The sequence below is a fragment of the Gymnodraco acuticeps genome, unplaced genomic scaffold, assembly GCF_902827175.1.
Source record: "Gymnodraco acuticeps unplaced genomic scaffold, fGymAcu1.1, whole genome shotgun sequence".
NCBI classification, from domain to species: Eukaryota; Metazoa; Chordata; class Actinopteri; order Perciformes; family Bathydraconidae; genus Gymnodraco; species Gymnodraco acuticeps.
In genome coordinates, this window is record NW_022991672.1 from 78,855 (window position 1) to 98,438 (window position 19,584).

The 19,584-nt window shown below is 40.5% G+C and overlaps 1 protein-coding gene across 2 annotated transcripts; it reads right to left on the reverse strand.

Moving 5' to 3' along the window:
- Positions 1-5,475: 5,475 nt before the first annotated feature.
- gtse1 (G-2 and S-phase expressed 1) lies at positions 5,476-18,754 on the reverse strand. 2 transcript variants are annotated; one of them, XM_034198686.1, is made up of 12 exons: positions 18,622-18,754; positions 17,779-17,848; positions 17,625-17,682; positions 16,617-17,295; positions 14,607-14,768; positions 13,979-14,114; positions 10,977-11,321; positions 9,558-9,618; positions 8,556-8,768; positions 7,849-8,425; positions 7,591-7,707; positions 5,476-5,796 (listed from the first exon to the last, which is right to left on the reverse strand). In XM_034198686.1, exons 2-12 carry the CDS (start codon positions 17,798-17,800, stop codon positions 5,710-5,712), a joined length of 2,457 nt encoding a protein of 818 aa, XP_034054577.1. In that variant the 5' UTR covers positions 17,801-17,848; positions 18,622-18,754; the 3' UTR covers positions 5,476-5,709. The 2 variants fall into 2 exon arrangements, with proteins under 2 accessions (XP_034054577.1, XP_034054576.1); XM_034198685.1 differs by having other exon boundaries at positions 16,584-17,295.
- Between the last annotated feature and the right edge of the window lie 830 nt (positions 18,755-19,584).

Here is a 19,584-nt window from a genome sequence, read left to right on the forward strand (position 1 = left end):
TGTAGCATGACTTGCTTTCTGACATTTTGAATCCCCAGTTATATGACCACCTCTCCACTTTTTTAATCGCTCTAGCTATATTCTCCATTACTTATGGGGCATGTCTTCCCTCATCCAAATAGCCCCATCATCTGCGTATAGAGCCGATTAGATGCATGTGCATGTAAATATGTCATTAATCATGATGTTAAACAATATTGGACTAACTGCACTCCCTTGGGGAATACCATTTTCTATTTAAAAATAATTGGAAATATCTGCTCCAACCTTTACTCTAAATGTCCTGTCTGTTAAAAAGGCCTTTACCCAATTGTACATTCTCCCCCCCAATACCAATTCTACTCAATTTGATAAGTGATCCATCCCTCCACATAGAGTCATACGCCTTTTCAATGTCAAAGTACACTATTGCCATTATCTCTTTCATTTTCAGTGTTTTTTCCGCATCATTACTCACTCTTACATTACATGTTACTAAAGCATCTATTGTGGACTGCCCTTTACGAAATCCGCTCTGAAAACTACTCAGCAGCCCTTTCTGTCCCAGTACATGTGAGAGCCTACGGACAATGATCTTTTTCATCCATTTATAGGTGAGATGTAAGAGCTATTTGTCTGTAGTTACAACCCAGTCTCACATCTAAACGTGTAATAACTACGTTGGTCCACAACTTGGGACGTAGTATTTGTACAAAAACGCCTCTGAAATTTTAAGATCCCTACGTTTTTTTTCACCATTAATTTCCAATGGCTGGCGTCTATGTCACGTGATCATATCTTCTAGAAACATACTTTCTCCCACGTTACGTTTGTTATGAACGTATCTTAAATACGTTTATTTTCTACATATCTTTGCCATTTATTGTCTTGCTTATAATAATGATAATAGTCATTTATAAATATCATTTTAGAGCACACATTTTAAATCGAGAATCGGGCTCAATATATGGTTAAATTAAAATCAGTAGGCAAGGCTGTAATTTCTCCAGCTGTTACTCTCATGAGCGAGATTTGTTTTTGCATCTTTAACTGGGAATGTTTTCATGTTCGCTAATTTGATGTTTTAGCCGCAATGCACGTTGGGATATGGTGTTAATGCGATATGATATCCGGAAAAAAAATCAGAGTTTAGGATGGCCGAAGACACTACACTACCCATAATCCCCAGCTATCGTTTGGGACTACAGTCCCGTTGACAAACCCCGTGATTAATGTTCAAGCTCTGGGATTGGATGTTAGAGGGGCAGAAGACCTTAACCAAAAGCAGTGGCGAGCCGTGACTTTTATACCTAGCCCTCTGACTCCCCTTCCCTCGAAAACAAAGAAGAGATATTACGTCCCACGTATACTTCAGCGGAATATCAAAACAGCGGCCCGGGGTGCAAAACGCATCAATGACAGCGAGCCTCTACCACACAAAACAACACCATTTATATAAACACCTATCATGACAGGGCACCCACAGCCAAGTAATAATTACAAATGAATTAAGTCGGCACGGCGGCCCACATTGAAAATGACTTAGGCCTACCTTTGATGATCAAATCACTTAAACATAAAGTCCATCCTCCTGTCCTTTTGGATGAAGCACTTGCTTCAGCTGATCCTTTGCCACTCAATCTTGAAAATGACTCGGTTAATAATTTCGCAACGATGTCATCACTATCACTGAAGTGAGCCATCGTGAACGAACTTATGCTAATCATAAATCTATCGATCATAAATCTATCGATTAGATTTATGATTCGAAAATAATAAAAGTAGGGTAGACATGTGGATATTATCCGGCTGAACAAAACGTGCATTTATCTAACAGGTTCGTTTTCCACAGACCTTATTTCGAGCTATTTTCCAAAATCCTATGGAGAAATCCCAATGCTTTCTGTCGAGGGAATCCGAGCGAAGCTTACTTCCGGGGTTTAGGACGCGTCACTGCACCACTTGCATAGACCTCACAGCGGGCGGAACTTGTCATAAAGTCCGCGAAAAATAAAGCCCGCCCATTTAGAGGGAAGATATGATTGGTCAATTGTACTGTCATTTGACATTACTCTCTCATTGAATTACTATAGCTGGCCCTCTGTGAATGTAGAGAGGGACCAACAAGCTCTCCCGTCTTCACATAACTCGCAGAGACGGCATTTAACCCTTCACATTCCAACAGAAACTGAACAGGCAGATTCAAAGGATTTATTTCTTTGGAAATATTATTTTAAATACAATTAAATCAAGTTATTTTGGTAAAACTAATGAAAAATGTAACAACAAAAAAATATTTTTTTAAAAATGTCATTTTTTTAATGTTTTCAAATATTATTTGTTAGAATATCTTAGGCCCTCACAGAGGGCCTAGAGGGCCCTGACGGCTCGCCACTGACCAAAAGTATTCTTTAATGTGTTAATAAAGGTTAATTTGTTTGTCTGTTTTGCACATCCTCATATTAATATCTTTATACATCCGGCACTAATGTCACGGTGTGTGAAGCAGGTAGGACCCAAATGCAGAATAACGTGAAACTTCCTTTATTTCAAGGCTAAGTGAAACAACAAAGACAAAACAGAACACTCACCGACGAACTAGTCATGACAAAAGACGAACCGACAAAGACAGACAGAAAAACCAGAACTTAAATACACACAGGTGAGGAGGGAGGAGAAAACACAGGTGAACACAATTGGGTAATCAGACACACCAGGGAAACTAACGACAGGGAACCACAGACAAATCCAAACAAGACACAACGCAGACAGAAACAGGCAAGACGGGAGGTGAAGACCTTACAAAATAAAACATGAAACAAGACAAGACAAAACACCATAAAGACAGATCGTGACAGTACCCCCCCCTCAAGGGACGGATCCCAGACGTCCCAAAAAAACACAAAAGTCCTCAAGCAGGGTGTGGTATAACCGTCAAGAGAGAAAGCCTTTGAGCTCCAGACTGTTTCAGAAATAATCCTTGATAATCCATGATAAGCTTTATACCCAAAATCTGCACTTTAGAAACAGGAAGTGAAATAGAGGGATATGAGGCATGGCTAGAATGGGTGATCTGTTTGGTATTTGGAGCAAAACACTTCATAGACATGTTTTTTATATATTTGTATATATCTGAGACCTATGCTATTGCCTAAAAATAGCATGATATGTGACCTTTAAGTATTTTTAACAAAAAGCTGTTATTTAGTATAATCATTTTGTAAATGGAGAACAAATATATATATTCTTTTGCAGTATTTTTTAGCTGTGAGACAGTGTTGAAGTTTACTAAAAAACAAAAGTGACATGGATAAGTATGGAGGCCGACAGGTGCAAATGAAGAATCATCTTTACCATCCTCACAACTCATATTGTGATTTCGTTATACGACAAATCTCCTAGGTTCTAGGCAATTCAGAAAAAGTAAACTTCTATTAATTACTTCTGTAGTCTGTATTATATGTCCTTATATTCCTGTATGTTATAGAGATGTTACATTCAAATGATTCAGTATTCCTTCATGTTGTATTATTCAGATTCTCTAGTGATATATGTATTTTCTATTGTGAATGTGCTATATATCTTTCTCCCATTAAGTCATTATTTTATCTTCACTTATTATTAAATCAATGTTTTTGTACCAAATAAAAATGTTAAGTTTGATTATGTACCATCTAGTTTTCACAGGGGTCGTGAAAAACAATAATGCAAGCACAATTTGAAAGAAAACAAACAAGATTTTTAGATTAATGGCTAAAAAATAACATTTAAGCCCCATATAATCCTAATATTAAAACTGTTGTTCCAGTTAAGTCGATATCAAAATGCTCCTCACCTGTTCCTGATCAATAATCGTGTGTCTGAGGCTCACTGGCAGGGAATGTAGGGAATTACTTTAGTCGTTGTTATGGTTTGTTTGTACATACAATCAGTACAGACCACTGTCTCATTTCATTTGTATGCATATATTTTGCTGTCCATCTCTAAATGGCAAACACTGTTTATCCCAGGGGGGTCCAAACTTTTCCCCCGAGGGCTACATACAGAGAAATATACGAAGGGCTGGGCCACTCGATAGAGACGAGGTTTATCGCCTCATAGGTTCAGTTATCAGTTAGCAAACTCAATCAAATGTAGGTAAAGTATGTGAGTGTTGGCAGCTCATCCCTTAAAACAGAAGCCTCACATTGATTACAATAAGGAGAAATAGGAAGGGTGTGTTTCAAGCTTGTTATGGAAATACTACGGATATGTTAGAACACGTTTCCAACTTTAATTGATGGAATATATTTGAAAAGTGGTCTTATTATAGTTGACATCTTAGATTCATCTTCTTATTACAGACACATGCATTTCCTAACATTCGGTCTATATGCTGTAAAATGTATTATCTCTTCGATTTACACACGGCATCTATTGCACGTCTGTCCGTCCTGGGAGAGGGATCCCTCCTCTGTTGCTCTCCCTGAGGTTTCTCCCATTTTTTCCCCTCAAACTGTGGGTTTTCTCCGGAAGTGTTTCCTTGTACGATGTGAGGGTCTAAGGACAGAGGGTCTAAGGACAGAGGGTCTAAGGACAGAGGGTGTCGTTTTTCTCATACTGATATTCTGAACAATCTGTGCTGTTGTATTTGCTGTAAAGTGTCTCTACTGTAGGCTATTTTTATTATCTGTACAGCACTTTGGCTCGACCAAAAATCGTTTATAAATGTGCTATATAAATAAAACTTGATTTGATTAACACTGTGTAGTTTATTTTAAACATAGACGTAAAATGTAAGACAAGCACACATTTCTGATATTCATTCACTTTTAGCATTTGCTGACGGCCGATTAAAAGTGGGCAACGGGCCGCATTTGGCCCCCGGGTCGTAGTTTGGACACCCCTGGTTTATGCATTGTCGAAACGGGATAATATTTTAGATCAGAAATGAAAAAATAAAACGTTGGATACAAGTCCAGATTTCAAAAAGCTCCTCACCTGCTCTTCAGCCCGGCTGCAGTCGGAGAGCGCGAGGAAGACGAGGATAGCGCACGTGAAGAGAGCCATGTTTCAAGTGAACAACACACACCTGAACCTGCAGCATATTTATTATAGCTGAGGAAAACACACTCAGCGATACGAGTCACTTTGGCGAGAAAACTGCTGTGGCAGCGAAAAAAAACCTCTTTCTGCCACCCTGTGAGAGCGAGCACACCTGTGTCTATAGAGCATGAGATTTCTTATGTTTCGTAATGGAAATTTGAATAATCTGTTATTATTACAGGATTCTGTTTTGCTGGGAAAATTAAAATATCAGAGATTATTTCACAATTTTTTTAATTTTTCATCATTTTAAATGCCAAATTCTGACTTTTTATTTTACAACAATATCTTTGATTGGAGGTTTATTATATATATATATATTTTTATATTTTGTATATCCCCCGGCAAACTAACCCTTACCTCAATCAAGTTAAGAGGACATATTATAACCACAGAAAGTAAACAAGCAGCCGTGACATAAACATTTATTCAGACATCAATAAGAGCAAGACTGAGACAATAAAAGTACAATCCGGTGCAGAAACACCTTTTGCAACCTTTGAATATTTTCTCCATTTAAAACATAATACTCAGTTAAGGCTTTGCTGATAAAAACTTTAGGGGTCATTTTACTAAATTATAATAATTAAGAGTCCAGTTTATGGAAGATCCTGAGGAGGAGGAGGAAGAGGAAGAGGAGGAAGATCAGAAGGAGAGGTTGATGAGCGGAGCGTGGTTCTCCCTCTTGTCTTCAGGACTCCACTTGATGAGCGGAGAGGTCAGGTCGATCAGCTGCAGGACAATAAAGAAATATAAACACAGGTTGAGAGAAAACACTATTTAAAGATTGGTGATGCAGCTTTCAGGAACTACGCCTCAAAGCTATGGAACAAAATGCCATCAGGGACTCAAAACATATTTGTACAATTTAGCCTTTTAGGAAGCTAACTCCTGCTTTCTGCCGCACTTTAACCGGTCACCTGACTTTGTTGTATTTGCACTATCCTCCTTTTAATGCACCATTTTATCGTCGTACCTATCCAGGGTATATGCAGGAATCCTGAAGTCTAATGTAAGACCACTTAAGACCCTTTCCATACATTTTAAGACCTCATCGCCACTTCGATTTCTAACCGGTTACATTGGCGACACAATTTACCTCACATTGACTATATTGATTGTAAGATAGCACAACTAAACCGAGTGCAGACAGACTGAAGCCTCCTGTAAGCTTCTGTACTCTGTGCTCTTTCATTCCAGTAGAACTCCTCAGAAACCATTAGAAACCAGTATTTGACCAATAAACAAAACAATTGACAAAACGTTGAACTATGAAATATATTAAACTTTGGTGAGCTTCAGCGGGGTAATGCCATATAGGAGCTCCCTCACAAATACCCAGGGGTTAAATTGGACTGGGGCTGTCTGGGGCTAAGCCCGGCACATAGGACGATGCTCTGACGTCATCACCCTCGCACATTTGTCATATGTTTACAAAAAACTATATATGTTAAGACTTTTCTCGTTCTTAATATAGACTATATTTAGGGTCGATATGTGTTGACCTTCTGTTTATTCTCCGCGGTGGACGGCGTGTTCTCCTGCTGTATATCTCTCAGGTAGTCCACCAGCAGATTAAACCCCCCCCCCCCCCCCCCCTCACAGAGCGGAGCCAGGCAACAAAACTTAAAATAAGAAGCAGCATTTTACGGCACGCTATGCATGGGGCCGCCTTGAGGGGTTTCCCCGACATGTTGTTTCAGTAAATTAAAGGGCGTTTCATGTTGTCGTTGCTGTGGACCTTCTTAATACCTTGGAAAATGCCGTTTAATACTTTTTAATAGCCTTAATTTTCGCTAAATTGATTTATCAACTTTTAATACTTTTGAAGACCCCGCGGACACCCTGATATTATGAATATTCTTTGCTCTATTTAAGTTTGTTTTATGTCTTGTACTTGTAACTGTATTCTATGTGATATATTCTGAGTATTTTAGGAGATGTCTACCATCTACACTTTGAACTGCAAGTGAAATATATACAAATACAAATTATTATTAAAGCTCCCCTGAAGAGATATTTTAAAACAAAATAATTATTTGTGCCGGGTGTTTTTTTTAAACCACACAGAAGTTAAAGAAAAAATGCTTTAAAATTACATTTACTTTGTTTTACGACTCAAACGGTCGCTTCTTAGGTTATTTTATTTCAGTTTTTATTTATTTATACAACTCAAATACATAAATCTAAAAAAGAAAACACAGCAGGCTAATCAGATTCTCTGGTTTTACTATTTATAGCTGGGTGTTTGCAGTGCTGCCCCTGGCCTAATTGGGGCCAATGTGAAATGTTGTCATGAGGCCCAAAGCCCTAAATGTAATGCGTAATATGTTTACATTATAGGTTTTGTGTTTGTGGATATAATATTGTAAAGGAATGTGTCGGAGTAGCACTTAATCGAGTTGGGCTCATAGAGAGGACATGTGAGTACCTGCACATGTATCTTGAGTTTGTTTCTTCATGGTTGAAAGACTTAATGGGAGTCTCTTTGGATAAAAGCGTCAGCTAAAGGTAACGTGTGAGTACCTGAGAGTTGGAGCAGGACTTGCTGCTGGTGCGGATCAGCTCGGGGGTGTTGCTCAGGTCGATGAGCATTTTCTCCTGAGGGAGCAGCGTCGGAGCGGGGAGATCCAGGAGGAGAAACTGAGGAGAGAAACAAGAAGTGAAGTGAACTCTCAGACACTCATTGGTTGCCACACAAACGGCAGAAATAAATACAGATGAAAACAGAAGAAAAGTTGAGTTATGTGAGGTGTGTGTTTTTATTTTTGCGTGACCTCTGACCTCATGTGTCTTGTGGTGGCTCTCCTCTTTAGTTTCAGGTTCGATCAGGTTCCTGCATGGCTCTGATTGGCTCTCAATCTGTGCTGCAGGAACTGTGGTCTCCGATTGGCTCTCACTCAGTGCTGCAGGATCTGTGCTCTCTGATTGGCTCTCAATCCGTGCTGCAGGAACTGTGCTCTCGGATTGGCTGTGACTCTGTGCTGCAGGAACTGTACAATCTGATTGGCTCTCAATCCGTGCCGCAGGAACTGTGCTCTCCGATTGGCTCTCACTCAGTGCTGCAGGATCTGTGCTCTCTGATTGGCTCTCAATCCGTGCTGCAGGAACTGTGCTCTCTGATTGGCTGTGACTCTGTGCTGCAGGAACTGTACACTCTGATTGGCTCTCACTGGGTGCTGCAGTCTCTGTGCTCTCTGATTGGCCCTGACTCGGTGCTCCAGCCTCTGTGCTCTCTGATTGGTCGGGCTGTGGTGAGCTGGTGGGCGGGGCAGCAGGAAACTCCTCCTCCTCCAGGCAGAAGGGTTGGATGACGGGCATTTCAACAGACTCCGCCTCCTGCATCTCCAAGGGGGCGGGGCTACAGAAACCAAAACAAACAAATGAATGAGTCCGAAGATATTTAATGTTTTGGCATGTAATGGCATATATATATATATATATATATATATTTCACAAGGGATATTCCTATTGGTCAACGGCAGCCTTACCAGCAACTCCTGTCCCTCCTGGTGGAGGAGGGTGTGTAGGCGGGGTCAGAGCCGGGGTTGGACGGCGGTCTGCTGGCCCGGCTCTTGGTGGTGGGCGTGGGGATGGAGGACATCCTGCGCTTCACGGGGGTCGGGAGGGCGGAGGGACGTTGAGGTTTCACCTGCAGCGACCTGACAGCAGGGGGCGTCAGAGGGCCTGATGGCTTCTGGAGACTACAGGAGAAGAAGGAGAGGGAAATCATTAATGATCTGCCCAGGGTTCCTGCAGGTTTCACCAACTCAAATGTAAGACTTTTTAGCTGGGTGTTCTCCGATACGGGGCCGGGGGAAACAAAGTTAGTGATTACTGGTTCCATGTTGATTTATTTCAATACAGATTGTTGGGGGGACCTGAAAGGCTCTTACCGTACTGGTGACTTTGCAGCCCGGACATTTCCCTCAAAACACATTTAGACGCGATCGCGATACAGAAGTACCTTTCAAATCCCATCATTTTTAAGACCTTCTAAATCATATTTAATAATGCATTTTATTTATATAGCGCTTTTCACAACTCAAAGACGCTTAAGACTTTTTAAGACCCCGTGGGAACCCTGACTGCCAGAAGGGAAGTTAAATGAACCTTAAAAAAAAACTACTTCAGATCTAGACTCAGCTAGGGCTGTGGGATTATGGCAAAAATCATAATCACGATTATTTTTGTCAATAATTGATATCACGATTATTAAATACGATTATCCATTTACTTTGAAAACATCCATTTCTTGAAAAAGAAAATGTGAACAATATGTTTTTAACAGTTGATTACCCTGAACTTTAATTATAATTCAACTGAAAAACCAATACAAACAAATAAATCGTTTTATTTGGATTACGTTGTTTTCGTAATCGTTGCAAGCCGAAATCGAGATTAAAATACGATTAATCGCACAGCCCTAGACTCAGCAGGACAGAAGTTGGTAAAAGCTGCTCTTTTAAAAAGGAGTATTTAGCACCACCTACCTGTCCAGGCTGCTCACTGACGTCAGCGCCTTTGGCTTCAACATCTTTGAGACGTCTGGAGCTAAAACAACAACACAATGAGATTATTCTGTTTCACAAGACTTTCTTTTATTTGGTTTGAACAAAGAAGTTTAAATTGAAGCCAATTATTTCTAAGAGGTAAGGACCAGAGACTTTACTCCTAACCTTTCTAAAGTCAAACTTTAAGTGTGTCTTTATTTACCACAGGCGGTATAACAGAAAGTGCTGCAGCTTTGAACTCTGCATTTGGTCTCATGCAGTCATTTTGATTACTTTATTACAGTTCGGTTAAATGTCAAAACATATAAGAAGAGGGAATGGAAAATGGAATAGGCTATAAATCTGCTAAATAATGCGTCAAAGCGCAGCATAGAGTCTGTTCTTGGTGGTTAGCTTGCTTTGAAGCGGCCCTACTATGCTCTTTGGGGGCTTGCTCTTTCCAGTAGTGTGTTATACAGGTTTTTGTGCATGTAAATAGTCTGCTAAAAGGCTAGAATCCCCGTGTTCCCTCCAGAGGGAGTTCCAATCAGAGCAGACTGGGCTCTGGTTTCAGACAGAGGGTGAAAAGAGGTGCTGCAACACAGGCAGAATGAGAAAAATAAACATACATAAACATATTGAAGAAGTGACTGTTTTTTTGTATATATATATATATATATATATATATATATATATATATATATATATATATATATATATATATATAGAGATATAGAGATATAGAGGATATTAGGGCTGTCCTGAATACCATTTTTCGGGCTCCGGATATTCGGTAGTAATCGGCAGCGAACCGCTTCAACACGTGTATTTCAGTGTATTCACGGCATTCATTTTGTTATTCTACAGTATTGTTGTTTTATAGTTATTTGTTAATGTAACCCAATTTGTGTTCTTTGAAATTGAAAAGGATATCGCATTGTGTTTGTTACTTTCGTTGCAGTTGTATATGTCTTAAGTGTAATTTGGCTTGGCTTCCTATTTATGGACATGCTTTTATGTTGAAGGCGAGGTAGCGCTGTTGACAGGAAGTTGTTGTTGCTTTGGAAACAACGTGACGGAGATTAACGGAGAAAAGTAATATCTACATATAAAGACGGAGAAAGTAAACGATAACGTTTATGGTTAAGTGTTAGCACCTCCCGAAGAGGCACAAGCTCTTACGTTGATATGGGAGATTTCAATAAATTCAATTTAAAAAAAAACAAAAAACGAATAACGGAATTGAAACCCGAATAGTACTCCAACGAACGAATATTCGGATATAGCCCTAGAGGATATACATATTGTTATATATATATATATATTTGTATTCAGGATTGAGGTATTTCGATCTCTCTGTCTGTACACACAAACTAAAAGATTGACAATAAAGTTGACTTTGACTGATGCTCCTCTCACTGTCTGCATTGCGGACTCCTCTGAATCCTCCGCCTGGTGTCAGAAGGACGAGTGCCTCAGGTCTGGATCTGCTTCTCAGAGCGCTCAGGGGCTGGGTGCTCTTCTCCAACCCTCTCTTAACGGGGGTCAGCTGCACCGGCGTGGAATCGGACCTCTTCAGCGGCTTGGATCTGCCCGCTTTGACGGGCTCCACTTCGGGCAGCTTCCTGTTCTGCAGAGACATCGAGCGGCGGCCAGCGATGGTGGAGGAAGATATTTGCTGCGTGTTGACGGTGGAGCGACGAGGGCGGCTCTGATTGGCCGGTCTGCTGGGGGCGGGGCCGCTCAGAGAGGAGTTCAGTTTACCTGAGAGGAGACACAACAACAGGGTTACAGTCGGATAGTATTTGTCCTCGCAGGAAGGCTTTTAACTGAGAGAAATGAACCTGAAATGGCAGCCATGATAAGAGCTGTTCGGTTTCTCTAACCGATACGGAAAGAGCTTCAGGGTATATGCAGGAATCCTGAACTCAAATGTAAGACCTTTTTTAAAGACCCTTTCCATACATTTTAAGACCTCATCGCCACTTGGAGTTGTAACCGGTTACCTTGGCGACACACTTTACCTCACATTGACTATATACAGTATTGATTGTCCTTCCTCCTTATCTTCCAACCATTTGGACGCAGACTTGCATTTCCCCATAACGATGTTGCTTAGCAACCGGCGTAAACGGACCTTCGCGCTATCAAGCAGTGAGCGTGCGATGTCCTGTTCAGATGACGTCAAACCCAACGGGATGCCATCAATAAACTACACAGAATCACACTACACACCTACGCAATGATTACATTCAGGCAGACTGTAGAACACAACCTCTTTGGACCATTTATATACTTATTGAAAACAAGCTACAAAATGTAATATCTTGGAAAAAGCCGTTTAATAGCCTTAATTTTCACTAAATTGATTGATCAACTTTTAATACTTTTTAAGACACCCTGTGCTTCAACATTTAAAAAAAATACTTTGACAGGCAAATAAAGATCGTATAAGTCACTATGCTTATTAAGCATTTTACAACTTATTTCATAACTTGCTTAAGTGCTTATATGTTTTGGGGAACTGTCAAATCTTGTTCAAATGAGGTCATTTAAAGAGCATTTCATGGCGTTTCCCAGGCTTTAATTAACTCAACATGTTTGAAAGGAAGTAGTGAAAGTATTATTTATACAAACAGTATCATACTAATCGGGATTCATGTTGATTAATACGAGTGGACAAGAGGGTAAGCAACGTTTCCTTTTACATTATTTAAATTCCAACCTTGGAAATGAAGACATTTATTTGTCTATGTTTATGAAGCCAGCAGGAAAGACCGTGATAAGAGAGCCCAGGGGAAAGTATTTAGAAACTCTGTTGTTAGTCCATCTTGGAGAAATGGTTGTATCCCCACCCAGACGTACGTAACTTTTCATCTGCTGCTGCTTTTTTACAGGAGTGAGACCGTATTGTCTTCTCATTAGCTTGAGCTTTATTTTCCTAAAGGAAACCATCAAAGGGTGTCGTTTTTTCTAAACCAAGAGGTATGTTGTCATTTAATGTTTTCCTCTCATCTCCCATAATCAGTACAGTCTCTTTCCCTAAGTCCTGAGGAATTCTCTTTCACGTTTTTCCTTAACTCCATGGCGTTTTCTTTACTTAGTTTAACCCTTACGTTCTGTTCGGGTCTCCTGTGACCCGTTTCAAGTTCAAATGATATAATAACTACGCTCTGTTTTTTTTATCTGATCAAGGCTTCATGATATCCTCCACAGCAGCTATATAAGCACTGCAAAACTGATTTTGACCATTTTAGCCAAGTCTGAAGGTCTCTAAAAAAAAGAAGTGTGTAATTTGGTGTTGGGGTCTGGGGAGACCCAGTAGAATTGTTTTGGGGGACTCGAGGTCAAATTTGGCCCAATCAAGATTCATCTTTGACTTTAGACACCCCTCCCCCCCAGCCACAATCATTTTTCGCAACATGCACCCAGTCTCCCCTCCCCTCACGAGAACTCCACCTTTCTCAAAGAATATGTACACTAACACTTGAACTAGGGCTGAACGATTAATCGATTTTAAATCGAAATCGCGATTTGAAATGATGCGATTATCAAATCGCAAAGCCTGCGATTTTTTCTAACACATATTTTTTTTTATTACAATTATTTTTTTCTTTTTTGTGTCTCAGTCATCCACACCAATCAGAAGTGCTGTGCTCCACATGTACCAGCCATTGTTAATCAATCAGAAGTAGCCCATGATAGAAGGTGATAGACAGATTGATCCAATCACCTGCCAAGTGCTTCTGAAAGTGCCTGCCCTTTCCAAATGGCTTCCAATGGAGCTTTAGATGGTTTGGTGAACCATCTGAGTCAGGTTAGCAATGCTCCATCACGTGTTTCTATTACAGGGTGAATCTTAAACTGAAGCTTGACTTTAAAGCAACCCAACGGAAGTTTCATGTAAGTTTAGTTTTTTCACTCGTAGCTCGGGCTGCGGGGTGCTAGAGACGGGAGTACGTTGATACGACCTTCCTAGCCGGAGTTATGGCCGCATTTTACCATAAACTTCCGTTGGGTCGCTTCAAAACAAATATCGCAATTCGAATCGCAATATTTGTCAGAAAAATCGCAATTAGATTTTTTCCCAAAATCGTGCAGCCCTAACTTGAACCTGAACACACACGTGTGCAATATGTGGTGTAATGTGTTTTGGGACCATACAATAAAATAACAGGATTGTACGGTTATGAATGCATAATGAGTTAGTTATGATGTAGTTAAAACAATATTGGATGATAGTCATTTTGTGTGTGTGTTTTGGACTGAGATAAATCATGGGTCAAAATGTACACCATGAATGGTAACAGCTTTTGAACACAACATAAGGGTTAATGAAGAGTGGTCAGATTTGTTGACAATGGTGTAGTTTTGTAAGTCCCTCACACAGCATGGACACTCTTTACATTACGTCAGCGTACCTTTGGCTGGGGACAGAGAGATGCTGGAGTTGAAGCTGGACACTGAGGACGAGGAAGAGGATGTGTTGTTCCTCTCCGTCACCCTCCTCCTCTGAAGAGGTGGAGCTTTCACACCCGACATGTTCCTCATCGCACTCTAACGGACCGAAACATAAAGGAAGTTAAGACACATGATGAATATCAGTTTCATTTAGTGTGTTGGTCTGCAGGTGGCGCTGTGTGACTAGTATCAAGGTCAATTTATATATCCTTTATTTAACCAGGTAAAAGTTTTTTCCAAGAGCGACCTGGCCAAGAGGGCAGCATGAACAAAGTTACAACAAATGAACACAAAACAAACACAGGCAGAGGAACACAGCGGTCGTAAAACGCAAACAAAAAATGGCACATTAACCAGTCAATATGCAAAATAAAAGAAACTATTATAAAAACATAAAACTATTTTATCATAAATGATGGGATAAAAGAGCAATCACATCGACCAACGGATTCTTGTTCTCTGTCCTTTAAGATGGACTTGAATCCCCCCAAAGTGATCAAATCAATGTATCAAGTTTGTGTACACTTGTAAGGGATTTGACTTGTTTCTCCCCCCCTGTTGTAGACCACTTTTTAACAGGTGTGTTACCTTAGTGGGCGGAGCCAGCATGCGTTTCCCCTGAAGGCTGGAGTTTAAGGAGGAGTCGCTGATGTCGGACGCCACGCTCGCCGAATCAGAGAGCAGATCCTCGCTGGACCCCGCCCTGCTGGAGGGGCGAGACGATGGGCTGCGCTTCCAACCCCCCACCGCCTGAAACACGACGAAAAGAGACACAAATCCATGGTTTCTACCAACAACAACAACAACTCTTTGAAACCAAGAAACACAGCAGTAAATACATCTCGTCCTCGCAAATTGTGGATGTTCAGTTGTTCGACAGATGAAACAAAGTACCGTATTGACCCGAATATAAGACGACCCGTCAATACGGTAGATATAACAGACTGAATCTACATGTATAATAAGATAAGTACTTTATTGATCCCAATTTGTAAATTGTTTGGGTTGCAGCAGCATAAAAAGACAAGGCATAGTACATAAGATCAATTAAAAGACTAGAAATAGCTAATACCTTGTTGGCTAATGGTTACACAAGCCAAACAATCGTTATTATGACATCATAAAGTGGCCAAAATCTGATCAGCTCATTTGCAGACAGGTTTTTATAGAAATGGGTCAAGACAAAAAGAGAGAGAGAATATTTTTTTCTGAAACTTTCAGAATCTCTTTACACAGATGTAGATGTAGAAGAGACATGAAGAAGAGGGGACACATGTTGATGTAGAAGAGACATGAAGAAGAGGGGACACATGTTGATGTAGAAGAGACATGAAGAAGAGGGGACACATGTTGATGTAGAAGAGACATGAAGAAGAGGGGACACATGTTGATGTAGAAGAGACATGAAGAAGAGGGGACACATGTTGATGAAGAAGAGACATGAAGAAGAGGGGACACATGTTGATGTAGAAGAGACATGAAGAAGAGGGGACACATGTTGATGTAGAAGAGACATGAAGAAGAGGGGACACATGTTGATGTAGAAGAGACATGAAGAAGAGGGGACACATGTTGATGTAGAAGAGACATGAAGAAGAGGGGACACATGTTGATGTAGAAGAGACATGAAGAAGAGGGGACACATGTTGATGTAGAAGAGACATGAAGAAGAGGGGACATATGTTGATGTAGAAGAGACATGAAGAAGAGGAGACACATGTTGATGTAGAAGAGACATGAAGAAGAGGGGACATATGTTGATGTAGAAGAGACATGAAGAAGAGGGGACACATGTTGATGTAGAAGAGACATGAAGAAGAGGGGACACATGTTGATGTAGAAGAGACATGAAGAAGAGGGGACACATGTTGATGTAGAAGAGACATGAAGAAGAGGGGACACATGTTGATGTAGAAGAGACATGAAGAAGAGGGGACACATGGTGATGTAGAAGAGACATGAAGAAGAGGGGACACATGTTGATGTAGAAGAGACATGAAGAAGAGGGGACACATGTTGATGTAGAAGAGACATGAAGAAGAGGGGACACATGTTGATGTAGAAGAGACATGGAGAAGAGGGGACACATGTTTGATGTAGAAGAGACATGAAGAAGAGGGGACACATGTTGATGTAGAGGAGACATGAAGAAGAGGGGACACATGTTGATGTAGAAGAGACATGAAGAAGAGGGGACACATGTTGATGTAGAAGAGACATGAAGAAGAGGGGACACATGTTGATGTAGAAGAGACATGAAGAAGAGGGGACATATGTTGATGTAGAAGAGACATGAAGAAGAGGGGACACATGTTGATGTAGAAGAGACATGAAGAAGAGGGGACACATGTTGATGAATGAAAGACATGAAGAAGAGGGGACACATGTTGATGTAGAAGAGACATGAAGAAGAGGGGACACATGTTGATGTAGAAGAGACATGAAGAAGAGGGGACACATGTTGATGTAGAAGAGACATGAAGAAGAGGGGACACATGTTGATGTAGAAGAGACATGAAGAAGTGGATTTTGCACAATAGGTGAAAAAAAACCTGTCTCTCCTACTTGTCTCGACGGTTGCAGTCTGGTTTTCTCCACCTGGCTCTTGCTGGATGAACAGGAAGTTGTCGGGGCGGCAGGTTTGCTCGGCAGCACGACACAGAGTGCTGCCCTCCCCCGAAGCCCCATCCTGAGCTGAGGCTTCCCCCCCGCCATGGAGGTGGCGAGTCTGGAGGTGGCTACGGGGCGAGAGGATGAAGGGAGGGTAACGGAGGAGTGCCGGGTGGTGGAAGCAGGTCTGGTGGATGGCACAGGGTTGGTGGTTGAAGGTTGGGTGGATGACAGAGCGTTGGAGCTGCTTCCTCTGAGCAGGCGGCACTGCACGGCGGGCGGCAGCTGCTTCATGGGACTGTCCTGCACGCAGAAGGTCTCCCGTTTGATGGGGCTCAGAGCACTCGGGATGTGATCCAACATGCCCAGTTTGACCTCAGCGTCCTGGACAAACTCGTCCCTGTGAGATGTGGTGTCGGCGGTCACGTCGGTGGCCATGTTGGCGGTCCCGTTGGCGCTCTGATTGGGTTTTCTGTCCTGCAGCTGGTCGGCCAGTCTGTGTGCTTCCTGACACACGGCGTCCAGCTGATCTTCGCTCAGAGGACTCCAGCTTGCACGCACGCCGCCGACATTCTCAAGACGCGACGCCACGGTTACAGAGACGCACCTCTCCGTATGGCTGACCGGACCCATGAACACCTCATCCTCATCTTCATCACCTTTGGAGCTGCAGAGAGAAATATCAACTTTTAGATAGAACAACTTTTTCTATTGTTCCGTGTTTACTTTAATCAAGGTTCAAGGTCAGTTTATTTGTATAGCACATTTTAAGAAACAAAGGCAATTCAAAGTGCTTCACATAGGCATTTCTAGTTTGTGTTCAAAAGCTGTATAGTATCCTTGTAAAGAAAACATGTTAGAATTGCTTTTGTTTAAAATGTTTATTAATGATTATGTATGGATATCATAATTGTACAAAGCTTTGGCAATACTGTATGTCATTATGGTCATGCCAATAAAGCTATTTAAATTGAATCACAGCTGAGAGGAAATTACCTGGCAGGTGACAGAGAAACATCGAAGTCAAATTTCTCATCAGCCAGAAAGAACATATCTGTATGGAGACATAAACACGGGTTTAAAAGAGGTAACAAAACAAATGGTGTTAGCGGTGTTTAAATACACTCTGGCTTAGTCAGTGTTAACCTACCGCTGTTAGCTCGACAGTCCATCCCGATGTTGTCTCCTCTCTGTGCGATACAGATTGATCCAGATCACACCTGCAGCAACAGTACATTAACACATGTTATGATATTGTATAATAACTTCTGACAAACAGAGGTGGAAGAATTACTCAGATCTTGTGCTTCAGTAAAAGTAGAAGTACCAGAGTGTAGGAATACTCTGTTACAGTAAAAGTCCTGCATTCAAAATGTTACTGAAGTAAAAGTAGAAAAGTATTATCATCAAAATATAGTGAAAGTAGCGACAGTAAAAGTAGTCGTTGTGCAGATTGGTCCATTTCAGAATAATATATATGATATGTTTTATAATGATTGATCATGAAAGTGTTCTCAAAGCTGGTGAAGGTGCAGCTAGTTTGAATGGCTTTGTATACTGCAGGGTAGCTGGTGGATTTACTCCAGGTGGAACTAAAGTCTGATTCAACACTTGATTAGATTTCACACCATTCATCCACATCTGTAAAGTAACAAAAGGGATTAAATACATGTAGTGGAGTAGAAGTACACAATTGACCTCTGAACTGTAGTGGAGTAGAAGTACAAAGTAGCATAACATGTAAATATTAAAATACAAATATCTCAAAAGTATACTTAAATACAGTACTTGAGTAAATGTAATTAGCTCCTTTACACCACTGATTAACAGTTAAAACACGAACGTTACTTGTCATGCTAACTTTAGCATGCTAGCCCGTTGGTTCGCAAACTAGCTGAAGCAAATGTTAACTAATTAACAGCTTTAAATTGAGAATTCCAACATGACGTTAAGTCCACGGAAGTCAGTGTCATTACATTAAAACACAACAAACCTGAAGCGCCTCTTAAAACTCTCAAAGGTTATTTTCTGCTCCGCATTCAAAACGACGACACGGAAAATACATACACCACCACACATTCAAATCTGCTGCGGTGCTGGTCAGGTGACCCGTACGCAGTCAACCATTGGCTGGAAGTTGGTGACGCAAGCGCGAACAGAACTCTGGGGGTTGTAGTCCCGTCCTCCGTCGTCTACAAGGTGCAGCAACACCGAAAAATGATCAAAGTCACTTCACACATCGTCTAACACTTCCCCTGCTGGTTATTCTACATTAATACTTTTTTCAGGGTACAAATACTTTTATTTTATCAAATGCATATGTTGAATTTTGGTTAATATCTTTTTGAAATATGTTTTTTAAGACATGATATGGGTGAAAGTATTTGTGCAGATGCAGTGTTAAAGGGGGATGTATCTATACTGAAATGTACTGCCAAGGTCGGGATTTAAACCCATATACACAAAGTTACGGGACACCTGCTCTATCAACTGAGCCATGCAGCTGCTTGATCAATGAGGAATTGATCTGGACTCAGTTGATCACATGACCAGAATTGTCATGTGATCAAAACCGACCAAAACCGTCCCTCGTCATTTATTGATGTTTTATTTTCATACTTTTTATATACATGATTAATTATATAATTATTATATTTGTATTTTTTATTATTATATTTGTTATTGTTTTATTAATATTATGATGGTTTTTATTATTATATTTTAAGGATATTTCTTTATTTGTTATTGTTATAATGTAAGGAATTGTATTTATGGCATTGTTGTGGTTATACTGTTTGGAATAGCTGTATTATTATTAATGCATTTAAGTACCTTATTATTTATTGTATGTTTTTATTATATTTTTTCCTACAAATTATGAAATTTAATAATTATATTTTATTTATTTATTTTTATTTGTTTTTTTGTATTATTTAATTGTTTTAATTATAATTCT

Bases quoted from the DNA above. Each gene is read 5' to 3' on its own strand.
- gtse1 (XM_034198685.1), bottom strand. From the start codon at position 17,800: ATGGACTGTCGAGCTAACAGCG. The intron at 8,769-9,557 runs GTAGGTGGTGCT...CTTCTCCTGTAG, and splicing joins TCAGTGAGCAGCCTGGACAG to TCTCCAGAAGCCATCAGGCC. The intron at 7,708-7,848 runs GTCAGAGGTCAC...TTCTCTCCTCAG, and splicing joins GCCACCACAAGACACATGAG to TTTCTCCTCCTGGATCTCCC.